Below are 21,522 nucleotides of genomic sequence, written 5' to 3'. Positions count from 1 at the left end.
CGTCCACTGCCCAGTTTTCCATGGAGTTCTTCTTTCTCTTTTTGGTTTATAAGATTTCTTTATATATTCTGGTTACTAAGTCTTTGTCTATCAAATACATGGCAAATATTTATCCCAGTCTGTGGTGTCCCAGTCTGAGGTATGTCTTTTAACTTCATAGGGTGTGTGTGTGTGTGTGTGTGTGTGTGTGTGTGTGTGTGTGTGTGTGTGTGTCATAGTAAAGTTTATAGTTTTGATGCGGTCAAATCTATGGATTTTGTGTTTGCTTTTGTGTTGTTCGTTTGTGTTTTGAGACAGGTCTCAACCTGTCGCCCAGGCTGAAGTGCAGTGGCGTGATCTCAGCTCACTGCAACCTCTGCCTCCCAGCTTCAAGCGATTCTGGGGCCTCAGCCTTCTGAGTAGCTGGGATTACAGGCATACGCCACCATACCCAGCTGATTTTTGTATTTTTTGTAGAGATGGGGTCTCGCCGTGTTGGCCGGGCTGGTCTCAAACTCCTGACCTCAGGCAATCCACTTGCCTTAGCCCATGGGATGAGTGCTGGGATTACAGGCATGAGCCACCGCGCCCAGCGGTGTTTCAAAAAAAAAATAGTGTTTTTTAAAAAAAAACTATTTTGTGGTGTTTTGTGTTATTTAAGCAATCTTCCCTATCCTAAGCTCATGAAGTTACTGGCTTAAGACTTTTTAAGTTGTTCCTTTTTAAATACACTTTACACATTGATGAAAGTGCATCTCAGATGTATTCTGTGTCGGGGGCAAGGTGGGGAATGGATTTTTTTTCCTATTGAGAAAGCCAGGTGTCCCAGCCTCTCCAGCCTTTCTTTCTCGTGAGTCTGGACTGCCACCCCATCTCCTCTAGGCTCCCTCAGGGACATTGGGCTCTCTCTTCCCAATGAGGTAGGAGTAGTCCCAATGAGTAGTCATGTAGCCTGCTCTTGCACTCATACCTATACATTTCAATTATTTAACTTTACGTAAAATTTGATACCTGGTAGGGCAAGTGGGTAAAGTGGAGAAAGGGCACAGGGATATTTGCTTTTGCTTTAAATAACTGTCTGTGTGAATAACGCTGGCTGAACTTGGAAAATGTCCATCTGCCACGCGCCTGTCATGATGTGTGGCGTGATGGGTGGGGATCTCATGACTTCTCTGTGAAACTCTGGGTACTTTTACTTTTGGCTTCCCCTCCCCACGCCCTGCCCACTGGCCCCTCCAGTTTCCAGGTTGTGATGTCTCTGAACCTTGGGGCGGCCCTTCCGGTATTCACACGTGGGCCTGTAGCGGGTGTTTTGGGACCAGGCTGCAGTACTGATTCCGTTGGTTACCACCAACCAGACCACAGCGACAGGCCTGCTGGGGGCAGGAGTTTCCTGTTGCCTCATAGACACCGAGACCCTGGATTCCAAAAATAAAAGCACGAGAAACCACCGTGACCTCATGGTCTCTGCTCGCAGGGGTTTCTGAGCACCCGGGACCATCTTCACCTGCAGTGGCCTGGCCCGGCCTGGGCCATGTGGGCTCTGAGTGGCCCAGAGGGCCCCAGAGCCACCTGCCTGAAGCTCTTGCTCTCTGTCCCCGCCCTCTAGGCAGTCACCCGCAGGGCCAAGGTGGCTCCCGCTGAGAGGATGAGCAAGTTCTTAAAGCACTTCACGGTCGTAGGGGACGACTACCATGCCTGGAACATCAACTACAAGAAATGGGAGAATGAAGAGGACGAGGAGGAGGAGGAACAGCCGCCACCCACACCAGCCTCGGGCGAGGAAGGCAGAGTTGCAGGCCCTGACGCTGCCCCTGCCCCTGGCCCCGCGCCCAGGGCCCCCCTTGACTTCAGGGGCACGTTGAGGAAACTGTTCAGCTCCCACAGGTTTCAGGTAAGTGGGACAGGAGTCCGGGATGCCCAGAGCTGGCAGGAGAGCCATCAGGGAATGTGAGGCAGGCGGCCAGGCTGAGCCCATTTGGCCACTGCCTCATTCATTCTATGAGTGTTTGCCCAGCACCTACCACGTGCCGGGGACCCTGTACTGCACTGGGCATGTGGCAGGCAGATCTCAAGTTGTCAGGGAGAAAAGAGTCATGATCCAAAAGGAAAGGGTCCACCAATGGATGAGTGTGAAATCGAATGTGTTCTATCCGTACAGTGGAATATGATTCCAACATCAAAAGCAAAGAAGTGCTGATCCATGCCACAATGTGAATGAACCTTGAAAACATGGTGCTGAGGGAAAGAAGCCAGACACAAAAGGCCAGAGTGTAAGATTCCATTGATACAAAACGTCTAAGGACAGGCAAATCCATAGAGACAGGAAGCAGATTGGCGGCTGCCACAGGTGGGAGTGTTTCCATTTGAGGAGATGAAAATGTTCTGGAATTATAGTGGTGATGGTTACACAACCTCGTGAATGGACTTAATGCCACTAAATTTTATGCCAACTTTAAAATGGTATATTTTACATTATGCAAATTTTACCACACACAAAGTAAATAAAGGGTAAATAACAGAGACAGAAAGAACACTCATCCGTTCACTCTGCGAACACTCAGTGCCAGAGGCTCCCCTGCCTCATGGAGACCCATCCTGCTGGGGGCCTCAGTCTCTCTTGTGGAGTGATGCCCAAAATACCTGGCTGTCCTGGCCTTAGCCCACTGCTGATAGCCTCCAGGTGTGGTTGCAGGGAGAAAGCAGAGCTGGGGTGGTCCTCACAGACGAGCGAAGGGAACTGAACTTTCTATGGAGTTCAAGCAATTCTCCTGCCTCAGCCTCCCAAGTAGCTGGGATTACAGGCGCCTGCCACCACACCTGGCTAATTTTGCATTTTTAGTAGAGACAGGGTTTCACTATGTTGGTCAGGCTGGTCTTGAACCCCTGACCTCAGGTGATTCACCCACCTCAGCCTCCCAAAGTGCCAGGATTACAGGTCTTAGCCACCGTGCCCGGCCAACTGTCCTGCCATTGACTGATTGATTGATTGGTTTGAGACAGAGTCTTGCTCTGTCACCCAGGCTGGAGTGCAGTGGCATGATCTCAGCTCACTGCAACCTCTGCTTCCTGGGTTCAAGCTATCCTCCTGCCTCAGCCTCCCAAGTAGCTGGGATTACAGGCACCCGCCACCACACCTGGCTAATTTTTGTATTTTTGGTAGAGAATAGGTTTCACCATATTGGGCAGGCTGGTCTCAAACTCCTGACCTCAAGTGATCCACCCATCTCAGCCTCCCAAAGTGCTGGGATTACAGGCATGAGCCACTCTGCCTGGCCATGTCCTGCCATTTAGAAGGGCTTTTATTATTTTTTTAAGAGATAGGATCTTGCTATGTTGCCCAGGCTGGTCTCGAATTCCTGGTCTCAAGTGATCCTCCCATCTTGGCCTCCCAAAATGCTGTGATTACAGGTGTGAGCCACCATACATGGTCTAGAAAGACATTTCTGATTTTGAAGGACAAATGCAAGTGGAGTCTGGTCAGCTCTCTCTAGACCCCATCCCCAACCCCAACATGGCAGAGCCTATGTCTGGGTTCCTAGAAGTCCATTCAAGTCCTGGGAGGGCACAGGCCTGGGGACCACAGGGAAGCACACAGTTCTCAAAGGTGGGCATTTGGAGGATGCTACTGCAGGTGTCCCCAAACAAAATAGACCTGTCCCTCCTTAGAGCCTGTCCCTCTTCTGGAAGCAGAGAAATGCAGCCCTTGCATCTTCTATCACTGACTTTATTCCAGGGTAAAAGATTAAAAAAAATTATTTTGGTCTTTTTTTTCCCCCACTCTTGTGTGGCTGAAAGCAGCGAAGCAAGAGAGCTGACATGCCAGAGCGCCTGGCGGCCCAGCTCCTCTGTGGCTGTGATGGGAAAGGAAACATGCTATTAAGTTGTTGGGGGTTGAAATCCCAAACCCTCAATTTCAGGAGCAGAAGGAAGGAACCAGCTTCCTTGCAGCTGCAAGGGGAGCCCTGGGCCGCCCCCTCAGGATGTTCCCCTCCTCCCTGGGCTTAGGGCTGGGGACTGGCCCCTGAGCTGGGACCCCCAGAGACACTCCTGCTGGGGAAAAAGACAAATGCCTGTCATAAAGTGAGTGGAGGTGTTTATTCACCTACCCAACAGTCACTTATTGAGCACCTGCTGTGTACAGTGACAAATGTGGCAGACACATCTTCGCCCTCATTGAGGATCTGGCAGGCTGCAGAGAGGCAGGAATGATGGGAGCCATCACTGAGACACACATTGGTTACAGATGGAGAGAAGCCCTCCTCAGGGAGGAGGGAGGCTTTGAGAGGTCCTGGGGGTGGGGGACTGATCAGGGACTGGAGTTGGAGGAGGTGACACCTGCATGCTGAGCAGGAGTGAACCCCGTGGATGGATGGCGTGGGAGGCTTCCAGGTAGAGGGGCTTCCTTTGCCAAGGACTTGCAGCATTGGAGGAATTGAGAAGGGTGCACGTGGATTGGGTGTGGGTGCTGCCAGCAGGCAATTGGCAAGAGAAGAGGCCAGGGAAGGTCATCCACGGGTTGTGGGGTAACTTTGAAAGCTCTAAGTGTGTGGGTGGGGGATCAGATTTGTAGAGGGACTCAGTGGCAGCAGTGAGGCCACACTGGAGTAGGTGGGGAGGCTCAGAGGTTGTGGTTTCTGCAGGTAGGATCGGCATCCAGGAAGCTCCTGGGATCCCTTTCTTGAGTGGTTTGAGATGGCCAAGGTGCTTGATATATTGTTAACTGCGGTCCCTTCTTACATGGGATGGCACCACCAAGGGAGAGAATACAGGGGGTGATTCAGGGCCCAAGGAAGCCATGAATGACAGGACAGAGTTGAGCCAAGGGAAGGTGGTCCCAGGAGTCAGGGAGCTTTTTTATTCCCATGTACCGCAGGCCAGCCCTGTGCTAAGCGCTCTTCATACTTCACTCACATCATGCTCCCATTGTTGCTCTGGGGTAGAAAATGTGGCCCACTCCATTTTCCCCGTGAGGACAGTGAAGGTTCCAGCGATAAGAGATGTGCCCAAGGTCCAGGCAGATGGGGGAGCTGGGAGCTGAGCCCAGGACTGGCCGCCCCACAGCGCGGACTCTGCAGTCTTTGCCAGGGTGAGGATTTGGAATGAAGCAGCTTCTCTGAATTCTCAGCAATTTTCCTTGTGACCTGGTTCCCCTCAGAAGCAACACTCCCTGTGAACTGGCAGATTCAGGGCCCCGGGGATGAATTTTCATAGAGGCCAGGGTTATTATCCAGGCATCGTAGTTTTGTGACCTTGGGTTGGTCTGTCTCTCATTTTTCTTTTGCATTGTTTTTTAAATTGAGGTGAGATTCACGTAACAATCATTTTTAAGTAAATGATTCTGTGGCATTTATTTAATACATTCACAGTGTTGTACAAGTCACCACTATCTACTTCCAGAGCATTTTCTTTTTTTTCTTTTTTCTTTTTGAGACGGAGTTTTGCTCTTGTTGCCCAAGCTGGACTGCAATGATGTGATCTCGGCTCACTGCAACCTCCGCCTCCCGGGTTCAAGCATTCTCCTACCTCAGCCTCCCAAGTGGCTGGGATTATAGGCACATGCCACCATGCCCAGCTAATTTTCTGTACTTTTAGTAGAAACAAGGTTTCACTATGTTAGCCAGGCTGGTCTCGAACTCCTGACCTCAGGTGATCTGCCCGCCTCAGCCTCCCAAAGTGCTGGGATTACAGGCATGAGCCACCGTGCCTGACCCCAGAGCATTTTCAAATGGAAACCTGGTACCCATTAGCAGTCACTCCCCATTCCCCCTCTCCCAGCCCCAGGCAACTGTGAACCTGCATTCTGTCTCTGGATTTGCCATTTCTGGACATTTCGTATAGATGGGATCATATAATGTGTGATCTTTTCTGTCTGCCTTCTTTCACTTAGTATGACGATTTCATAGTAGTGTGGGTCAGAACCTCATCCTTTTCATGGCTGAATATTGGGTCTGTTCCTTGTAGCTCTGTGGCTTGGTTTTACCTCATATGAGCTCTCAGATCCCTTTAGTTCCAAAATAAAACCAAGGAAAAACAACAACAAAAACCCCACTAGAGGCTTGCACCTTTATTAAGCTTGCTGAATTTGGAATGTGTGAAAACTTCATTATAAGGCAATTTGCCATGCAATTTTCACAACAAACCACATCATAGAATACTTTAATTACTGAAATAATTACCTACAGGTTGAAAGGATCAAAGAATTAATAGTCTGTTCTTGCAGAGGCCTGAACTTGTTTAATTTTAAACTGAAACTGCAGAAATTGCCAAGATAGTGGCAGATTAATTTTCAGAGGCCAGAATCAACTGATCTGAGAGTGCGAATGGCAGGGGATGGCGATGGTCCGGAATTTCCAAGGGAACAGAAGGGTCACTCAAAGTCCTGTGCGGCTCCTCCCACTGCTACATTTCCACTGCCATTATGGTATCCCCAACGCTGTCACCTTCAGCCTGCCATCAGTGCCCTCGCCAACATCATCACCAGCTGTCACCATGACTGCCATCACTACCAGCTGCTTCCCACAGCTGCCATCAGTGAGACCACCCACCCACTCCACACTGTTCCCCACCTGTCCTCTGTCAGCCCATCACAAAGCCCACGAGGTTGTTTCCCATAGCAGCTCTCCTCAATTCTCCAGGACACCGGGACTCCTCTCCCCTTCACCCTCTTCACCCACTGTGGGCACACGTGAGCTGGGGCAGGCACCTCACATCTCCAGGCAGAAGCTGGTTTGTAAGCACAGCAGCCGTCCCTGTAGCTGAGGAGCCTGCAGTCGGCAGTCCCCAAGGTCCCTCCCAGGACTCAGACTGCTGAGGCAGGGCTGTGTTGAGTTATTTATTGAGCATCTGTTCTGTGAGCACCCCAGCAACAGCAGGCCCCAGGAATAGAAAAATACAAACTTGCCTGGGCGCGGTGGCTCACGCCTGTAATCCCAGCACTTTGGGAGGCCAAGGTGGGTGGATCACTTGGGGTTAGGAGCTTGAGACCAGCCTGGCCAACATGGTGAAACACCATCTCTACTAAAAATACAAAAATTAGCCAGGCATGGTGGTGTGTGCCTGTTATCCCAGATACTCGGGAGGCTGAGGCAGGAGAATTGCTTGAACTCAGGAGGTGGGGGTTGCAGTGAGCCGAGATCATGCCATTGTACTCCAGCCTGGGCGACAAAACGAGACTGTCTCAAAAAAAAAAAAAAAAAAAAATATATATATATATATATACACACACACACACACACACACTTAAAAACTGATTATTTGTTGCCATCTAGGTATGGGCAGTTTGGTTTGAGAGGTGGTATTTGAGAAACAGTGACCAAGGGTCAGAAAATGAGCCAGACATGTTCTGGGAGGGCAGGGAAGGTGGGCACCACCTAGAGGCAGAGCAGGCCAGGAGGGTGGTGGGAAGGAGGCTGGTGGCTTCTATCAGAGAGGAGCTGGCCCTGCGCAGCCACCATCCCGGTGGGGCCTCTGGCGAGCTATAGCAATAGCCTCCCACCCTTAATGGCTTTGCCCAGTGGTTTCACCCACGTGCTTCCAAGCCAGCTCTTAATCATGGGAAGAGGGAGGGCCTCCATATGGGTCTCATGGTCTCTGGTGCCTTCCCTCGGCCCGCAGGTCATCATCATCTGCTTGGTGGTTCTGGACACCCTCCTGGTGCTTGCTGAGCTCATCCTGGACCTGAAGATCATCCAGCCCGACAAGAAGAACTATGCCGCCATGGTAGGGGTTGACAGCTCTTCTGGGGTCTTACTGATATGTTTTGCTTGTGTTATCTGCACAGTAGGGGTGCAGAGTGGAGCAGCTGACACCCCACTTGGAGTAGCAAGGTCTGTGGTAGTTTAATAGGTGTTTTCATCTTCCTTTCCAGATTATGGATTAGCATTTACTACAAGCAGGAAACCTTGTTTCACATGATGGCTGGAATCCTGGGTGATGCTAGGCTAGTGAGCATGTGGGGTGGATCCACTCTGCCATCTCTGGCTCAGGAGGGGCATTTCTTCTGTCTTCTGTTGATGGTCTGCATGGTCCCCATGCTGGGCCGTCAGGGGATGTGCTGTTTATTCACTGATTCAGTTACTGAGCCCATCCTAGACGTTCAGGCAAAGGGTGGTGGACACACCCTGTCTCGGTGCCAAGGGAGGAGATCAGGAGAGTTAAAATCATCCCTGGCTGGGCGCAGTGGCTCACACCTGTAATCTCTGCACTTTGGGAGGACAAGGTGGGTGGATCACCTGAGGTCAGGAGTTCAAGACCAGCCTGGCCAACATAATAAAACCCCGTCTCTACTGAAAATACAAAAAATTAGCTGGACGTGGTGGCGCAGGCCTGTAATCCCAGCTACTCAGGAGGCCAAGGCAGGAGAATCACTTGAACCCCAGAGGCGGAGGTTGCAGTGAGCTGAGATAGCGCCTCTGCACTTCAGCCCGGGCAACAAGAGCAAAACTCCGTCTCCAGAAAAAAAAAAAGCATTTCCCGTCCCCAACCCCCGCCATGCCCTTTTTTGGAAAAACAAAATGGAATTGATATGCAAATATATGTCTTTGCAAGTAGTGAAAAAGGCAGAAGGAAATGTTAAACCTCCTTCTTCCTGGTACCTTTCCCAGAGGCAGCCCAGTGACATCTCCTATGCCAGCATGAAAGGAGAATCTTCCCTGTCCACCTAATTTCTCCTAAATAATTGCTTTCATGTTTCTCAGAGACTGAGGTCTTGAACCCCTGGGCTCAAGCGATCCACCCACATCTGCCTCCCAAAGTGCTGGGATTACAGGCGTGCGACACTGCACTTGGCTCTCTTCCTCTATTTTTAATAGAATCCATTAACATGCCTGCCATATTGTCTTTTTTCTCTCAACTTTTTATTATGAAAAATGGCAAAGACACATTTTGCTGTTTGCTTTGTCACTATATATCCCCACAGATGCACACACATTTCCATCTGACCATTTGACGTCACAAACCTTCACTCCTAAATACTTCAACATGCCTAATAAGGTTTTTCTCCCGTGGAGCCATGAGAGCATCATCAGACCTAAAATAAGATCAATAGTCCCACCTAACAACCACTTTTATTCACTCACTCATCCCAAATGTCTCTTTTTATTTTGGGGGGACAGAGTCTCTATCGCCCAGGCTGGAGTGCAGTGGCACTATCTCATCACACTGCAACGTCCGCCTCCTGAGTTCAAGCAATTCTCCTGCCTCAGGATCCAGAGTAACTGGGATTACAGGTGCCCGCCACCACACCCAGCTAATTTTTGTATTTTTAGTAGAGACGAGACTTCACCATGTTGGCCAGGCTGGTATCAAACTCCTGACCTCAAGTGATCTGCCCACCTCAGCCTCCCAAAGTGCTGGGATTACAGGCACGAGCCACCATGCCCAGCCCAAGAATGTCTTTAATGGCACTTTTTTTCAAACTAGGATAGGGAATTCCAATATTCTATTTGGTTGTGTCTCCTTGGAATTTTTTTTTTTTTTTTTTTCCTTGAGACAGAGTCTTGCTCTGTCACCCAGCCTGGAGTGCAGTAGCACTAACAGCTCACTGCAGCCTTGACCTCATGGGCTCAAGCCTTCCTCCCGCCTCAGCCTCCTGAGTAACTAGAACCACAGCCATGCACCACCACACCTAGCTAATTTTTAAATTTTTTTATAGAGAAAGAGTTTCCCTGTGTTGCCCAGGCTGGTCTTGAACTCCCAGGCTCAAGCAATCCTGTGTTGGCCTCCCAAAATGCTGGGATTACAGGCGTGAGCCACCACACGCAGCCTCCCTGGGCTTTCTTAATCTAGATAAATCCTCCTGCTTTTCTTTTTCCTTCATGACCATGACTCTTGGAAGAGCCCAGCCAATAGAATGTCCCATGTTCTGGATTTGTCTGATGAGTTTGAGGTCTCCTGCCTTATTTCCTGCACACCACAGTTAGGTCCAGGGCTTGATCAGCAGGGAGTCCTCATTGGCGGGCGATGTTCTGGAGGTGGCATTTTCAGGAGGCACACGCCAGGGGTCCCATTCAGTTGGGTCACTTGATTTAGGTAGTAAATGCTGGATGGCTCCACTGGCCAGGGGCATTTTTCCTGTTGCAGTGGTAAATGATCTGCCCGGTATTCCTTTGGTAGCATGCAAATATCCTCTTCCCCAGTTGGCATCTGTTGGTGATCCTTGCCTGAGTCAGTGACTACACTAGGGGATGCAGAATGGTGATTTTCTAATTCTGTCTTTCCTTCTACATTTAGTAGTCGGTACTCTTCTATAAAAAGGCACTTCCCTGTTTTCCCATGTGTGTGCGTGTGCATGGGTGTATGTGCTGCACTGTGAATTTTTTTTTATTCACTGTGTTACAATCAATCTTAGTCATTCTTTTCAATGTTCAGATTGCCCCAAATGTTGTCACTGTGAACCTCTTCAAGCTGACTGCTGGGTCCTGTTGACATGACTCTGTGATGTCTTTGAAGACTTCCTTGCTTTCTGGCACAAGACATCCTTGCCCACATTGTACCTTCCCTGCCCCAGATCTGGAAATGGTTATCTTGGTGTGAGGACTGGTTATTTTATATTTTAATTTTTATTTTTTTGAGATGGAGTCTCACTCTGTCGCCCAGGCTGAAGTGCAGTGGCCTGATCTCAGCTCACTGCAAGCTCCGCCTCCCAGGTTTACGCCATTCTCCTGCCTCAGCCTCCCAAGTAGCTGGGACTACAGGTGCCCGCCACCATGCCCGCCTAGTTTTTTGTATTTTTTTAGTAGAGACAGGGTTTCACCCAGGATGGTCTCGATCTCCTGACCTTGTGATCCACCTGTCTCGGTCTCCCAAAGTGCTGGGATTACAGGCTTGAGCCACCGCGCCCGGCCTATTTTTATTTTTTGAGACAGAGTCTGACTTGTCACCCAGGCTGGAGTGCAGTGGTGCAATCTCGGCTCACTGCAACCTGTCCTCTGGGTTCAAGCAATTCTCCTGCCTCAGCCTCCCAAGTAGCTGGGACTACAGGCGTGCACCAACACACCTGGCTCACTTTTTGTATTTTTTTTAGTAGAGACAGGTTTTCACCATGTTGGCCAAGATGGTCTCAAACTCCTGACCTCAAGTGATCTACCTGCCTCAGCCTCCCAAAGTGCTGGGATTACAGGCATGAGCCACTGTGCCCAGCCAGGACTAGATCAAGATCTCGGAACCCTTTTCACTTACCTTGGTGATCACTCCTAATTGGAACATATGGATCTGCCTCCATTCATTCATTCATTCATTCAGTTATTTTAGAGATGGGATCTTGCTATGTTGCCCAGGCTGGCCTCAAACTGGGCTCTGGGCAGGAGGCCCCACCTAGCCTCCTGAGTAACTGGGACCATAGGCTCGAGCCACCACACCAGCTTAATCTTTTTAACAATTGTGTCCTTAGGGCCCCATATGGAGGTGCCACCATTCATTTTAAGAGTACCTTCTAATGGACATTTCTGTCTAACGGACATTTCTGTTGTCTTACAAACAATGCAGAAAATATTTGCTCTGCAAACAGTGCTGCAGTAAATATCCTTAGTCCCTGTGCACACGGGAGTTCAGCTGTAGGATAAGTTCTTAGCCACGGAATTGCTGGTCCAAAGGGTCTAGAGGACGCTTTAATTCCGACATTGCCTAATTGCCCTTTAGACAGCAGGTGCCTCATCTGTGGTGTTCACAGCCGTGTTTCCAGCACCGGGCATCTGGATTTGTCCAACAGATGAATTATCTTGCTGGTGACCAGGCAGGTGCATGCGAGGGCAGCTTGACCTCCCAGAGGCCCGATCTCCCCTGACTGTGGTTCCTTGTCCCCTTCAGATATTCCACTACATGAGCATCACCATCTTGGTCCTTTTTATGATGGAGATTACCTTTAAATTATTTGTCTTCCGCCTGGAGTTCTTTCACCACAAGTTTGAGATCCTGGATGCCGTCGTGGTGGTGGTCTCATTCGTCCTCGACGTTGTCGTCCTGTTCCAGAAGCACGGGTTTGAGGCTCTGGGCCTGCTGATTCTGCTTCGGCTGTGGCGGGTGGCCCGGATCATCAACGGTACGTCTCGTGCACTCCCAGGCTGTGGATGGAGAGCGGGGGCTCAGGCATACATCCGAGGCCTGGCGGCACAGTCACTCTGGGCGCCTGAGCTCACAGTGGCTCCCATTACAGAGGCCTCCCCACTGACCCCTCACCTCCCTCTCCTCCCTTCTTCCTCTTCAGCCCTTTTAGGAGCTGGTTATGAGCAGGTTTATGTCAAGCAAATAAAATGAAACGGTTGGGTACAGTGGTCATGCCTGTAATCCCAGCAATTTGGGAGGCTGAGGCAGGAGGATAACTTGAGCCCAGGAGTTCAAGACCAGCCTGGGCAACAAAGGTGAAACCCTGTCTCTACAAAAAAAAAAAAAAAATAGAAACATCAGTTGGGTGTGGTGGTGCACACATGTAGTCCCAGCCACTGGGGGGGGCGGAGGTGGGAGGATCGCTTGAGCCCAGGATTTGGAGACTGCAGTAAGCCAAGATTGTGCCACCACACTCCAGCCTGGGTGACAGAGCGAGACCCCATCTCAAAACAACAACAACAACAACAAAAACTGGCCTCTGTCAAAGGAATGAAAAAAAGCCTTTGAGTTCCTACGGAAGATGCCTGTTATGGAGAAAGGGGGCATTTCCCAGCCTGTGCTTCCGTGGTATCTGTGCACACTGCTGCTATGCACCCATATGATTGTGAACAGGTTCTAGGTTAAGAAGTCTAATGTTCATCTTGTCAGCAATTATTTTTAAGGATTTCTCAGCCATAACAGCTATAGAGAGATATTGCATAACTGGGGACTAAGTAGCTCAGGCATGAAACCCTGACTTCCCAGCTCTGATGCCCTAAAGTGATGACTGTCTCGTGTGTCTGTCACCACCCCTCCCAACACTATACGGGTGTAAGAATACAGATTTTTTTCCTCAGTGGTTAAGTTAGAAACCAGTATCACTGAGACCCCCAATTTTATTTCAGGGATTATCATCTCAGTTAAGACACGTTCAGAACGGCAACTCTTAAGGTTAAAACAGATGAATGTACAATTGGCCGCCAAGATTCAACACCTTGAGTTCAGCTGCTCTGAGAAGGTAAGACACATCTGGGGACCAGGCATGGTGGCTCATGCTTGTAATCCCAGCACTTTGGGAGGCTGAGGCAGGTGGATCACCTGAGGTCCGGAGTTCGAGACCAGCCTGACCAACATGGAGAAACCCTGTCTCTACTAAAAATACAAAATTAGCCGGGCGTGGTGGCGCATGCGTGTAATCCTAGCTACTCAGGAGGCTGAGGCAGCAGAATCGCTTGAACCTGGGAGGCAGAGGTTGCAGTGAGCCAAGATTGCGCCATTGCACTCCAGCCTGAACAAGAGCAAAACTCTGTCTCAACAACAACAACAACAAAAAGACGTCTGAGAAGCTGGCCTCTGCTGCAGCAGCCGCCTGCAGCACAGCGCTGCTCATGCACCTAGAGCGCCCTTCCCTGGGCTGAGCCTGCCTTGTCCTTTCAGATCCAGCCCAGGCATCATATCCTCCCTGAAGCTGTGCCCACTCCCACACCCCGGGGCTCTGCCAGGTCCCCCACCTTTGTCTTCTCACTGCTGTCACTGCTGCTCAGTGGAGCCTATAATTGTAGCAGTCTCCTCAGCAGACTGAATGCCACAGAGTGTAGCTTTCATTCATCTCTGTGGCTCTGTGCCTGGGGCTTACTGAATGATTGTCACATCCCTGGCGAGGCTCAAAGTAAATTCTAGTGTTTGTCTGCTTTTGCAATAGGAACAAGAAATTGAAAGACTTAACAAGCTATTGCGACAGCATGGACTTCTTGGTGAAGTGAACTAGACCCAGACCAGCTCCCCGCAGAGAAGACACTGCCTCATGGGCCTGTGCTGTCATGTGAGGAACAGCTGCCCCTCCTGGGCCACCTGGTGAGAGGTTTGGTTTGATGCCTCTGCCTCCCTCCTGCCAGCATGGATTCTGGGTGGACACAGCCTTGTGGAAGGTCCAGTACCACCAAGAGCTGCCCATCCATTCCCACCCCACACTGTGTCAAAGGTATCACATTTTCTCATGTTGAACACTTTAGCCTTGCTTGAAAATGAGCAACAAAGCTGGACAATTTCTAGTTGTATATAAAATTTAGTCGCATCGAATGTACAGTTTTCAAATTTCACATGTATATTAAGGAATTGATGTATCCTTTCATATGAGCATTCTGAAAGAAAGAAAAAGAAGCTACTTTAGCTGCCACCCCATTCTAGAAAAGTCTCTTATTTTCAAGCTGTTCTAAATAGCTTCCCTTGTCTCAGTTTCCCCAAAAGGGGTACCCAGGCCCCTCCTCTGTGTGCCCCAGCTGCATCAGCCAGCTTTTAGGTGGCTCCATTGCGTTCTGCCACCTGATATTTTTCCTCAGTTACTGTACAATTACTGTATAAAATAAACTCTCTCTTTCCCCTGGATCCTCCTACTGTATTCTTTCCTCTGTGGCACCCATACCAGCCTGCCAGTCAGAGAGCAAGCTAGCTATAGTGCCTGATGCAGAAATGGCAATAAGACCCAAGACTCCACTATAATTAACATGGTACTTAGGGGAAGATCCCTTGCAAGGCTGTGTACTCTTCTCACACGATTTTATCTAATATATTGCTATTTTTTGTACTCACTGCAACCAGACCTAAAAAGGAAAAAACCTGAACTGAATATTTTTAAAATAACTCAAAGCAGGGGATGAATGAACTGGCCAAATCCCCCATGCCTCTGCTGCTTCAAGGCCTGTTCATTTTCTTTACCATCTCTCCAAAGACTTTTTGGGTTCTATCTATGACCTATGTGTTAAGTGTATTCCCCATTCAAAAGTCAGACAGAATAACATTTCCAAAAGGAAAAAAGGTGGGAAGGGAGTGGAGAAGGGCAGTGTGCTGGTTTGGAGGCAACCTCAAAGGTTAGAAGTATAATAAGGCCAGGCATGGTGGCTCACACCTGTAATCTCAGCACTTTCAGAGGCTGAGGCAGGAGGAGCACCTGAGCCCAGGAGTTTGAGACCAGCCTGGTCAACACAGCAAGACCCCATCTCTACAAAATATATTAAAATTAGCCAGGTGTTGTGGTGTGTACCTGTAGTCCCAGCTATTAGGAGGCTGAGGTGGGAGGATCACTCAAGCCCAGAAGGTCAAGGCCGCAGTGAGCCATGATCACACTACTGCACTCCAGCCTCAGTGACAAAGCAAGACCCTCAAAAAGTATAAAATGCAGTGTCCCCTAGGGACTTCTAGCCCCACATGCACTTTCCACAGGGGATGACCTCAGAGGAGGGGCGTAGTTTCCTCAAGTGATGACTTACGTCAAACAAACGGGAAGAAGAAGTTAAAGGGCAGCCTGGCATTGATGGCTGGCGGAGCTCTGAAGCCTGCCTCTGCAGGTGCAGACACATCCACAAAAGTAACCGCAGTAGAAATAAGAATCGTCCTTTCATTTCCTGAGCTGGCCTGTAATAAACAGAGAGAGCAAGGCCCACCCTCCAGTGTGCTCCCAGAATGACAACAATGAGACACTTTTCATTCTCTTCCTCACTCAACCACTGTCAGTTCATGAATCTGATAGATCCTGGAGCACTAATCAGCCATTAACTTGGATGAGGGAAACAATTTTACCAGGGTGTCTGATTAACACATGAATATCAGTCATAATTTTCATGAGAATTTTAAAGATCCAATCGAAACCAGAATGCTAATATAAATAGTACCATCATCAGTGTTTCCTTCTAAGTAAAAGAATGCTGAAGTATTTTATGAACCCCCATGGTTTAAATTATAATCTTTTACACAAAGTAATACCTGTCACCTACCACACTTGAGTTGTGTCTAGACTTCTGTCTTAACATATGCCTTTAAACTAGGTTAGACCTACCTCAGGAAAGGAGGATGAAATTAGATTTGCAGTTACATTGACTATTTTGGCCTGTGGATTCAGTAGGGATCCGTATTTGGTCCACTTCACTTCTATAACCAAAGCCCCTGGGAGCTGGCAGGAATCCTGCAAAACAGAATGCTGTTAATCCATTGGAATCTTACACAACCACAAGTCAGACTTAATCTGCAGTTCAGAGTGTTAATTAGAAAAGGTTTCATATATTACAAAATGTTCTGAACAAGAAAATGAATAGACTCTAGTAGTTCAGATAAAAACAGCTTAGAGAAAGTACGTATTTTAAAGTAACTCAATGCCCCAAAAATATTTTTAACAACTGAAGCATAATTTTTCCATCCCCTTCTATTTCTAAAAAAGTCGACATCACCTGAAACTGCGGTAGTGCCGATATTCAACTGTGGACCCTTTAGGGCCATAACTGCTCTAACTTCATCTACCTGTTTACACCTGCCTCACAGACTTCAGGAAAGAAACTGGTGGGAGGGATGGAGGGGAAGAAATAATTATTAGCAGACAAATAAAACCTGATTGCATATCATGTTAAAATGCTCTGAGGGGAAATTTAAGTGCCTTCTCATTTATCTAATTTCATCAACTGGCACTTAAGATGTGACATTTGGGTAGCCAGGCAGTGTCAGTATGTTGTCAAAGACATCAACTCTTCATCTGCACCAGGAACGCTGCTGGTGCCATGAAGGAGCTGAGCTGCCCATTTGGTTGGCTGCTTTGGGAGCCAACTCTAAGGCCTCTGACCCAAGGGAAAAAGGGGCCGTGGGACTTCCAGGACTTTTTCCTGCCTTTGCAGTCTCTCCAGTTGGCAAATGTGGTAACTGTTGAAGCTGCAGGCTGGGTACGTGGGGACTCCATGGTACTATTCTACTTTTGTGTATGTATGACATGTTTTCATTAAAAAAAAAAAAGCTTTAAAATACATCTCTTCAGGACATGAAAACCTCACAGGCCTGCTAAATTTGGTGGCTGCGAAAAAAGCACTGATGGAATTCCTTAGCTTGGAACTGCCTTTAAAAACCGTGCAGGCTGAACAATCCTCTCGAATATCCAGTTCTTAGGAGACGATGCAGCATGCAGCTGGTAGAAACTGAGTTTAGCAGGTGCTCGTGCCTGCCTCTACCTGGGTTGCCAGCAGAGTTGGTACAAAACCCACTGCTGCAGGCCCTCTGAACATTCAGGATCAGCACAGACCCTGACAATGCTGTGTGCGCACTGCTGCCTCTCCTCCCGACCCGTATCTTCCCTTCTGAGGAGTAATAACTGCATGTCTTCAGCCACGGCCAAGAAGCCAGAAGCAATGTGCCTGGTTCTGGCGGGAGAGTTGAGCCAAGACTTCGCAGTGGAATGGAGTAATCCTGGGTCTCTGCTGGCCTCGGTGGGAGGGCGGATCAGAAAAGCGAGCAGTCCTCATCCCTGCTATGCCCATGCTAGAAATACTCGGAGCAGATAATGAGAGGTCTAAAGAAAGCGTGACAAGAACAAGCTGGGCAATTACAGGCTAAGATGGAGAGCACGCCTCCGGGCCAGGGCTGGCCCACACACTGACTGCTAAGACAAAAGAAAAAGGTGGGCAGAAGCATCACATGTGACCAGGAACCTATCTGTAGGATTGTCAACTTCCATTCAACTCTGTGAGGAACTGTGGCAGTGAAAACTCTGAGGTGTAGGCTGCCTGGGTAGACCAGAGGACAATGGGTGGGATAGCCACGTGCATGGAAGGAAGTCTCAGTCTTTGATACAGGACTCAACATTCGTCTATCGTGTCATGAGATGCCTGGAGAGGGCTCGAGGGACACCAACAATCACAATGATGGTAGCAACAGGATGAGGATCACAGTGGTTCCCATTTATGGACCACTAGGCACCATGCCCAGGGCCACATAAATGTTACCTCACTTAACCCTCTCAATGCCCCATGAGGCCACTCACCCACTATGACTAGCGTTCCCATTTCACAGATGAAAACAGAGGCTCAAAGCCATAAAACTGCCAGCCAGAGACAACATTGCTAACAAGGGGCAAAAATCAGTATCCAAGATTCAGCACATGCTCCCACTCGGAACCATCCTGCCTCCTTAACAGCTGGCTTCCCCAGCTGCCTTCATCACACCACCTGGAAGAGAGAGACTGCTAGCATGGAACCTGCACCTTCTCCCCTTTACCTTCCTGTTGAATGACTGGGTGATGAAGTGGATGGGCACCCAGTCCAGCACATCCTGGGCCTGCGAATTTCCAAAAGGGGCCACATAATCTGGGAAGCCCTGGCCCCACAGCAGGTTCTTCACCTTCTGGGCTACAAGCCAACACGGGAGAGCTCCAGTCAGTCTTGGTGAAGGAAAAAGAAGTCAACTGAATGAGGCTGTTGTTCATCCACCAGCAGTTTTTATTTTCTTATTCCTTTCCTTCCCTTTGTTTATTTATTTATTTATTTATGACAAGGTCTCACTCTGATGCCCAAGCTGGAGTGCAGTGGCGCCATCATAGCTCACTGCAGCCTCAAACTCCTGGGTTCATGTGATCCTCCCAGAGTGCTGGGACTACAGGAGTGAGCCACCACACCCAGCCCACCAGCAGTTTTTTGATTTTCGATTTTTGTTTTTTGTTTTGTTTTGTTTGAGATGGAATTTGCTCTGTCACCCAGGCTGGAGTACAGTGAGGCAATCTCAGCTCACTGCGACCTCCACCTCCCGGGTTCAAGTGATTCTCCTGCCTCAGCCTCCTGAGTAGCTGGGACTACAGGCGCCCACCACCATGTCCGGCTAATTTTTTTGTATTTTTAGTAGAGACGGGGTTTCACCATGTTGGCCAAGCTGGTCTCGAACTCCTGACCACAGGTGGTCTGCCCACATTGGCATCCCGAAGTGCTGGGATTACAGGTGTGAGCCACCGCTCCCAGCCCCACCAGCAGTTTCATTCCTTCCCAGTTTCATTATCTCCTCACTCTCCAAATGGGGGACTATCTGACAGAAGCTAAAGCGTCTCTAACTTTGCAAAATCTTGACCTGCGAGATGATGAGTCTAAAACAATGTTTCCCAAACTGTGTTCCACTGAAGCTCTGTACAAGAAGGGTTTCATGGCCAAAGTTGGGGAAGCATTGAACCTCCATGTCCCCATGTCCCTCCTGAGGCACATGTGTCTATTAAAGGTTCTGATGAGTAATATAGGAAGGAACCATCGTTTTAACTTTAATTTGGTGTTTCCCAAACGTATTGGACCGTAGACCTACCCCTACTGATGTCTTGTGGAAATGTATTCCATGGAACCCTCTCCCTTTGAGAAATGCTGGTCTAAATGGATCAGAATTAATAATGTAAATGGTGGGCCGGGCACGGTGGCTCAAGCCTGTAATCCCAGCACTTTGGGAGGCCGAGACGGGTGGATCACGAGGTCAGGAGATCGAGACCATCCTGGCTAACACGGTGAAACCCCGTCTCTACTAAAAATACAAAAAATTAGTCGGGCGAGGTGGCGGGCGCCTGTAGTCCCAGCTACTCAGGAGGCTGAGGCAGGAGAATGGCGTGAACCCGGGAGGCGGAGCTTGCAGTGAGCTGAGATCCGGCCACTGCACTGCACTCCAGCCTGGGAGACACAGCAAGACTCCGCCTCAAAAAAAAAAAAAAATAATAATAATGTAAATGGTGGCTGGATGTAGTGGCTCACATCTGTAATCCCAACATATTGGGAGGCTGAAGCAAGAAGAGCACTTGAGCCCAGGAGTTCGAGACCAGCCCGGGAAACATAGGGAGACGCCGTCTCTACTAAAATTTTAAAAATTAGCCAGGTGTGATGGCACTCGCATGTGGGCCCAGCTATTAGGAGGCTGAGGCAGGAGGATAGCTTGAGCCTGCAGGCCGAGGCTGCAGTGACCCTGATCACGCCACTGCACTCCAGCCTGGGCAACAGGGTGAGACCCTGTCTCAAAAAATAATAAGTAAATGGTAAATATTGGTCTAAACAAAATAATGATCCAATGACCCTGGGAAGATGTGGGAAGTGTGTGGGTCATGAGGTAGGGGATGAAGGGGAAAGAGCCAACCTTTGTCTTCCTTAATGGAAACTCAATAAAAAATTCATAAAACCAAAATATCAAGAAGTAGCATTATATGCAGGATATTTCAAGATTTGGGGGTAGATTTTGAAAAAAACGGCAACAAGAGTTGAAAGTGGTTGCCTCCAAGGTGGGGCAAATGAGGGTAAGAACTGTTTTTATAACAAGCCATGCAGCGCTGTTTGATATTTTACATTATGTACATATTTGGTAAGATGTAAGCAGATTATATTCAGATTTCCTCTCCCTGGTTTTGATGTGCTGTGTATATTAAAATGCAGAAACATAGGAAATATTTTCAGGGGAAATATTTTTACTGTGAACTCAAATTCTAAACAACCTTAAAAATGAAACATACAGGCCAGGCACAGTGGCTCAGACCTGTAATCCCAGCACTTTGGGAGGCCAAGGCAGGCAGATCACCTGAGGTCAGGAGTTCTAGACCAGCCTGGCCAACATGGTGAAACCCTGTCTCTACTAAAAATACAAAATTTAGCTGGGCATGTTGGCACGTACCTGTGGTCCCAGCTACTCAGGAGGCTGAGGCAGGAGAATTGCTTGAACCTGGAGGCAGAGGTTGCAGTGAGTTGAGATTGCACCACTGGGTGACAGAGCGAGACTCCGTCTCAAAAAAAAAAAAAAAAAAAAAAAAGCCAGGTGTGGTGGTGCGTGCCTGTAGTCCCAACTACTTGGGAGACTGAGGTGGGATCCCTTGAGCCCAGGAGGTCAGGGCTGCAGTGAGCTATAATGGCGCCACTGTACTCCAGCCTAGGAGACAGAGCGAGACCCCATCTCTTAAAAAAAGAAACACACAAAGCCTTGAAATTTTTGCTTTGCCACATTTAATAACAAAAATGATTGTAACAGTTTTGCTACTATTCATGCATGATGATATACTATATGTGGCTTTCATATGAGCTCATCAGCTGATGCAGAGATTTGATTAAAATGGGGAAAAGTGAGAATGCTTTGTTTTCTGATCAACACAAGTTCAAATAGAAACAAGTGACTCTTTTACCTTAGTTTACAGCCAGATTGCATAGTGTAACCAAATAATACTGGGGTCCGGACCCCCTCCAGTGCTAAGCAGTCTTGCTCAGCTGTGCTATGAAGAATAGTAAACTGTCTGTATCTGTTCGTGGTCTGAATAATCCCAGACATTCACAGACAGTTAAGGGACAACTGCCTAGTGGTAGAGCAGCCTGATTCTCAGGTAAGAAGACAGTGTCACTGTGTGACATGAGGGAGACCCAAATACACTTTTTCTGGGCCTCTGTGATTTTAACAGCTATTTCCCAGGAGTGGGCAAAAAAGTAGTTCTATTTTCCTTAGTAAGTGGATTCTCAGAAGAAAAATTATCAGAAACTGGCCCTTCAAAATTGTTTAAATGTGAAATTAAAAACGTTTAAATGTCAACTTTTCTCTCTTAAGATTTTCGTTGTAAAACACTGACATATTTTGTGGCTTAATGGCAGGCTGGGAAAAAAAAAAAGGAGATTTAAAAAAAAAAACCTGACATTTTCCCAGGATGTGCTGTCTCACCCC

At 48.5% G+C, this 21,522-nt stretch overlaps 5 protein-coding genes across 8 annotated transcripts in view; 3 read left to right on the top strand and 2 right to left on the bottom strand.

The window, feature by feature from the left end:
• Positions 1-14,214, top strand: part of HVCN1 (hydrogen voltage gated channel 1) — a 40,335-nt gene extending 26,121 nt beyond the window's left edge. For 2 of the 3 annotated variants that reach the window (XM_050749875.1, XM_050749876.1), the window contains 5 exons: positions 1,589-1,873; positions 7,597-7,701; positions 11,788-12,019; positions 12,969-13,081; positions 13,766-14,214. In XM_050749875.1, coding sequence (XP_050605832.1) covers positions 1,589-1,873; positions 7,597-7,701; positions 11,788-12,019; positions 12,969-13,081; positions 13,766-13,831 — 801 coding nt within the window. In that variant the 3' untranslated portion in view covers positions 13,832-14,214. The remainder of the gene's footprint in view (positions 1-1,588; positions 1,874-7,596; positions 7,702-11,787; positions 12,020-12,968; positions 13,082-13,765) is intronic. The other variant, XM_050749877.1, reaches the window with a different exon arrangement.
• The window catches only part of GPN3 (GPN-loop GTPase 3), a 637,401-nt gene that overhangs the window by 416,789 nt on the left and 199,090 nt on the right, over positions 1-21,522 (top strand). The window lies entirely within an intron of this gene.
• The window catches only part of VPS29 (VPS29 retromer complex component), a 444,410-nt gene that overhangs the window by 263,353 nt on the left and 159,535 nt on the right, over positions 1-21,522 (top strand). The gene's annotated exons all lie outside the window — the stretch shown is intronic.
• Positions 1-21,522, bottom strand: part of LOC126931527 (peptidyl-prolyl cis-trans isomerase NIMA-interacting 4-like) — a 773,797-nt gene that overhangs the window by 610,378 nt on the left and 141,897 nt on the right. The window lies entirely within an intron of this gene.
• The window catches only part of TCTN1 (tectonic family member 1), a 77,392-nt gene continuing 67,831 nt past the window's right edge, over positions 11,962-21,522 (bottom strand). Inside the window, exons 12-16 of one of the 2 annotated variants that reach the window (XM_050749746.1) lie at positions 20,996-21,136; positions 18,091-18,253; positions 15,896-16,021; positions 15,330-15,474; positions 11,962-12,041 (exon numbers count right to left, since the gene is read on the bottom strand). In XM_050749746.1, coding sequence (XP_050605703.1) covers positions 15,331-15,474; positions 15,896-16,021; positions 18,091-18,253; positions 20,996-21,136 — 574 coding nt within the window. In that variant the 3' untranslated portion in view covers positions 11,962-12,041; position 15,330. Of the gene's footprint in view, positions 12,042-14,111; positions 14,205-15,329; positions 15,475-15,895; positions 16,022-18,090; positions 18,254-20,995; positions 21,137-21,522 lie in introns of those variants that run through there. The other variant, XM_050749747.1, reaches the window with a different exon arrangement.

This window comes from Macaca thibetana, chromosome 11 (assembly GCF_024542745.1).
Source record: "Macaca thibetana thibetana isolate TM-01 chromosome 11, ASM2454274v1, whole genome shotgun sequence".
NCBI lineage: Eukaryota > Metazoa > Chordata > Mammalia > Primates > Cercopithecidae > Macaca > Macaca thibetana.
The sequence above is the reverse complement of the archived record's forward strand: the minus strand, read 5'-3'. Positions and strand labels throughout refer to the sequence as shown.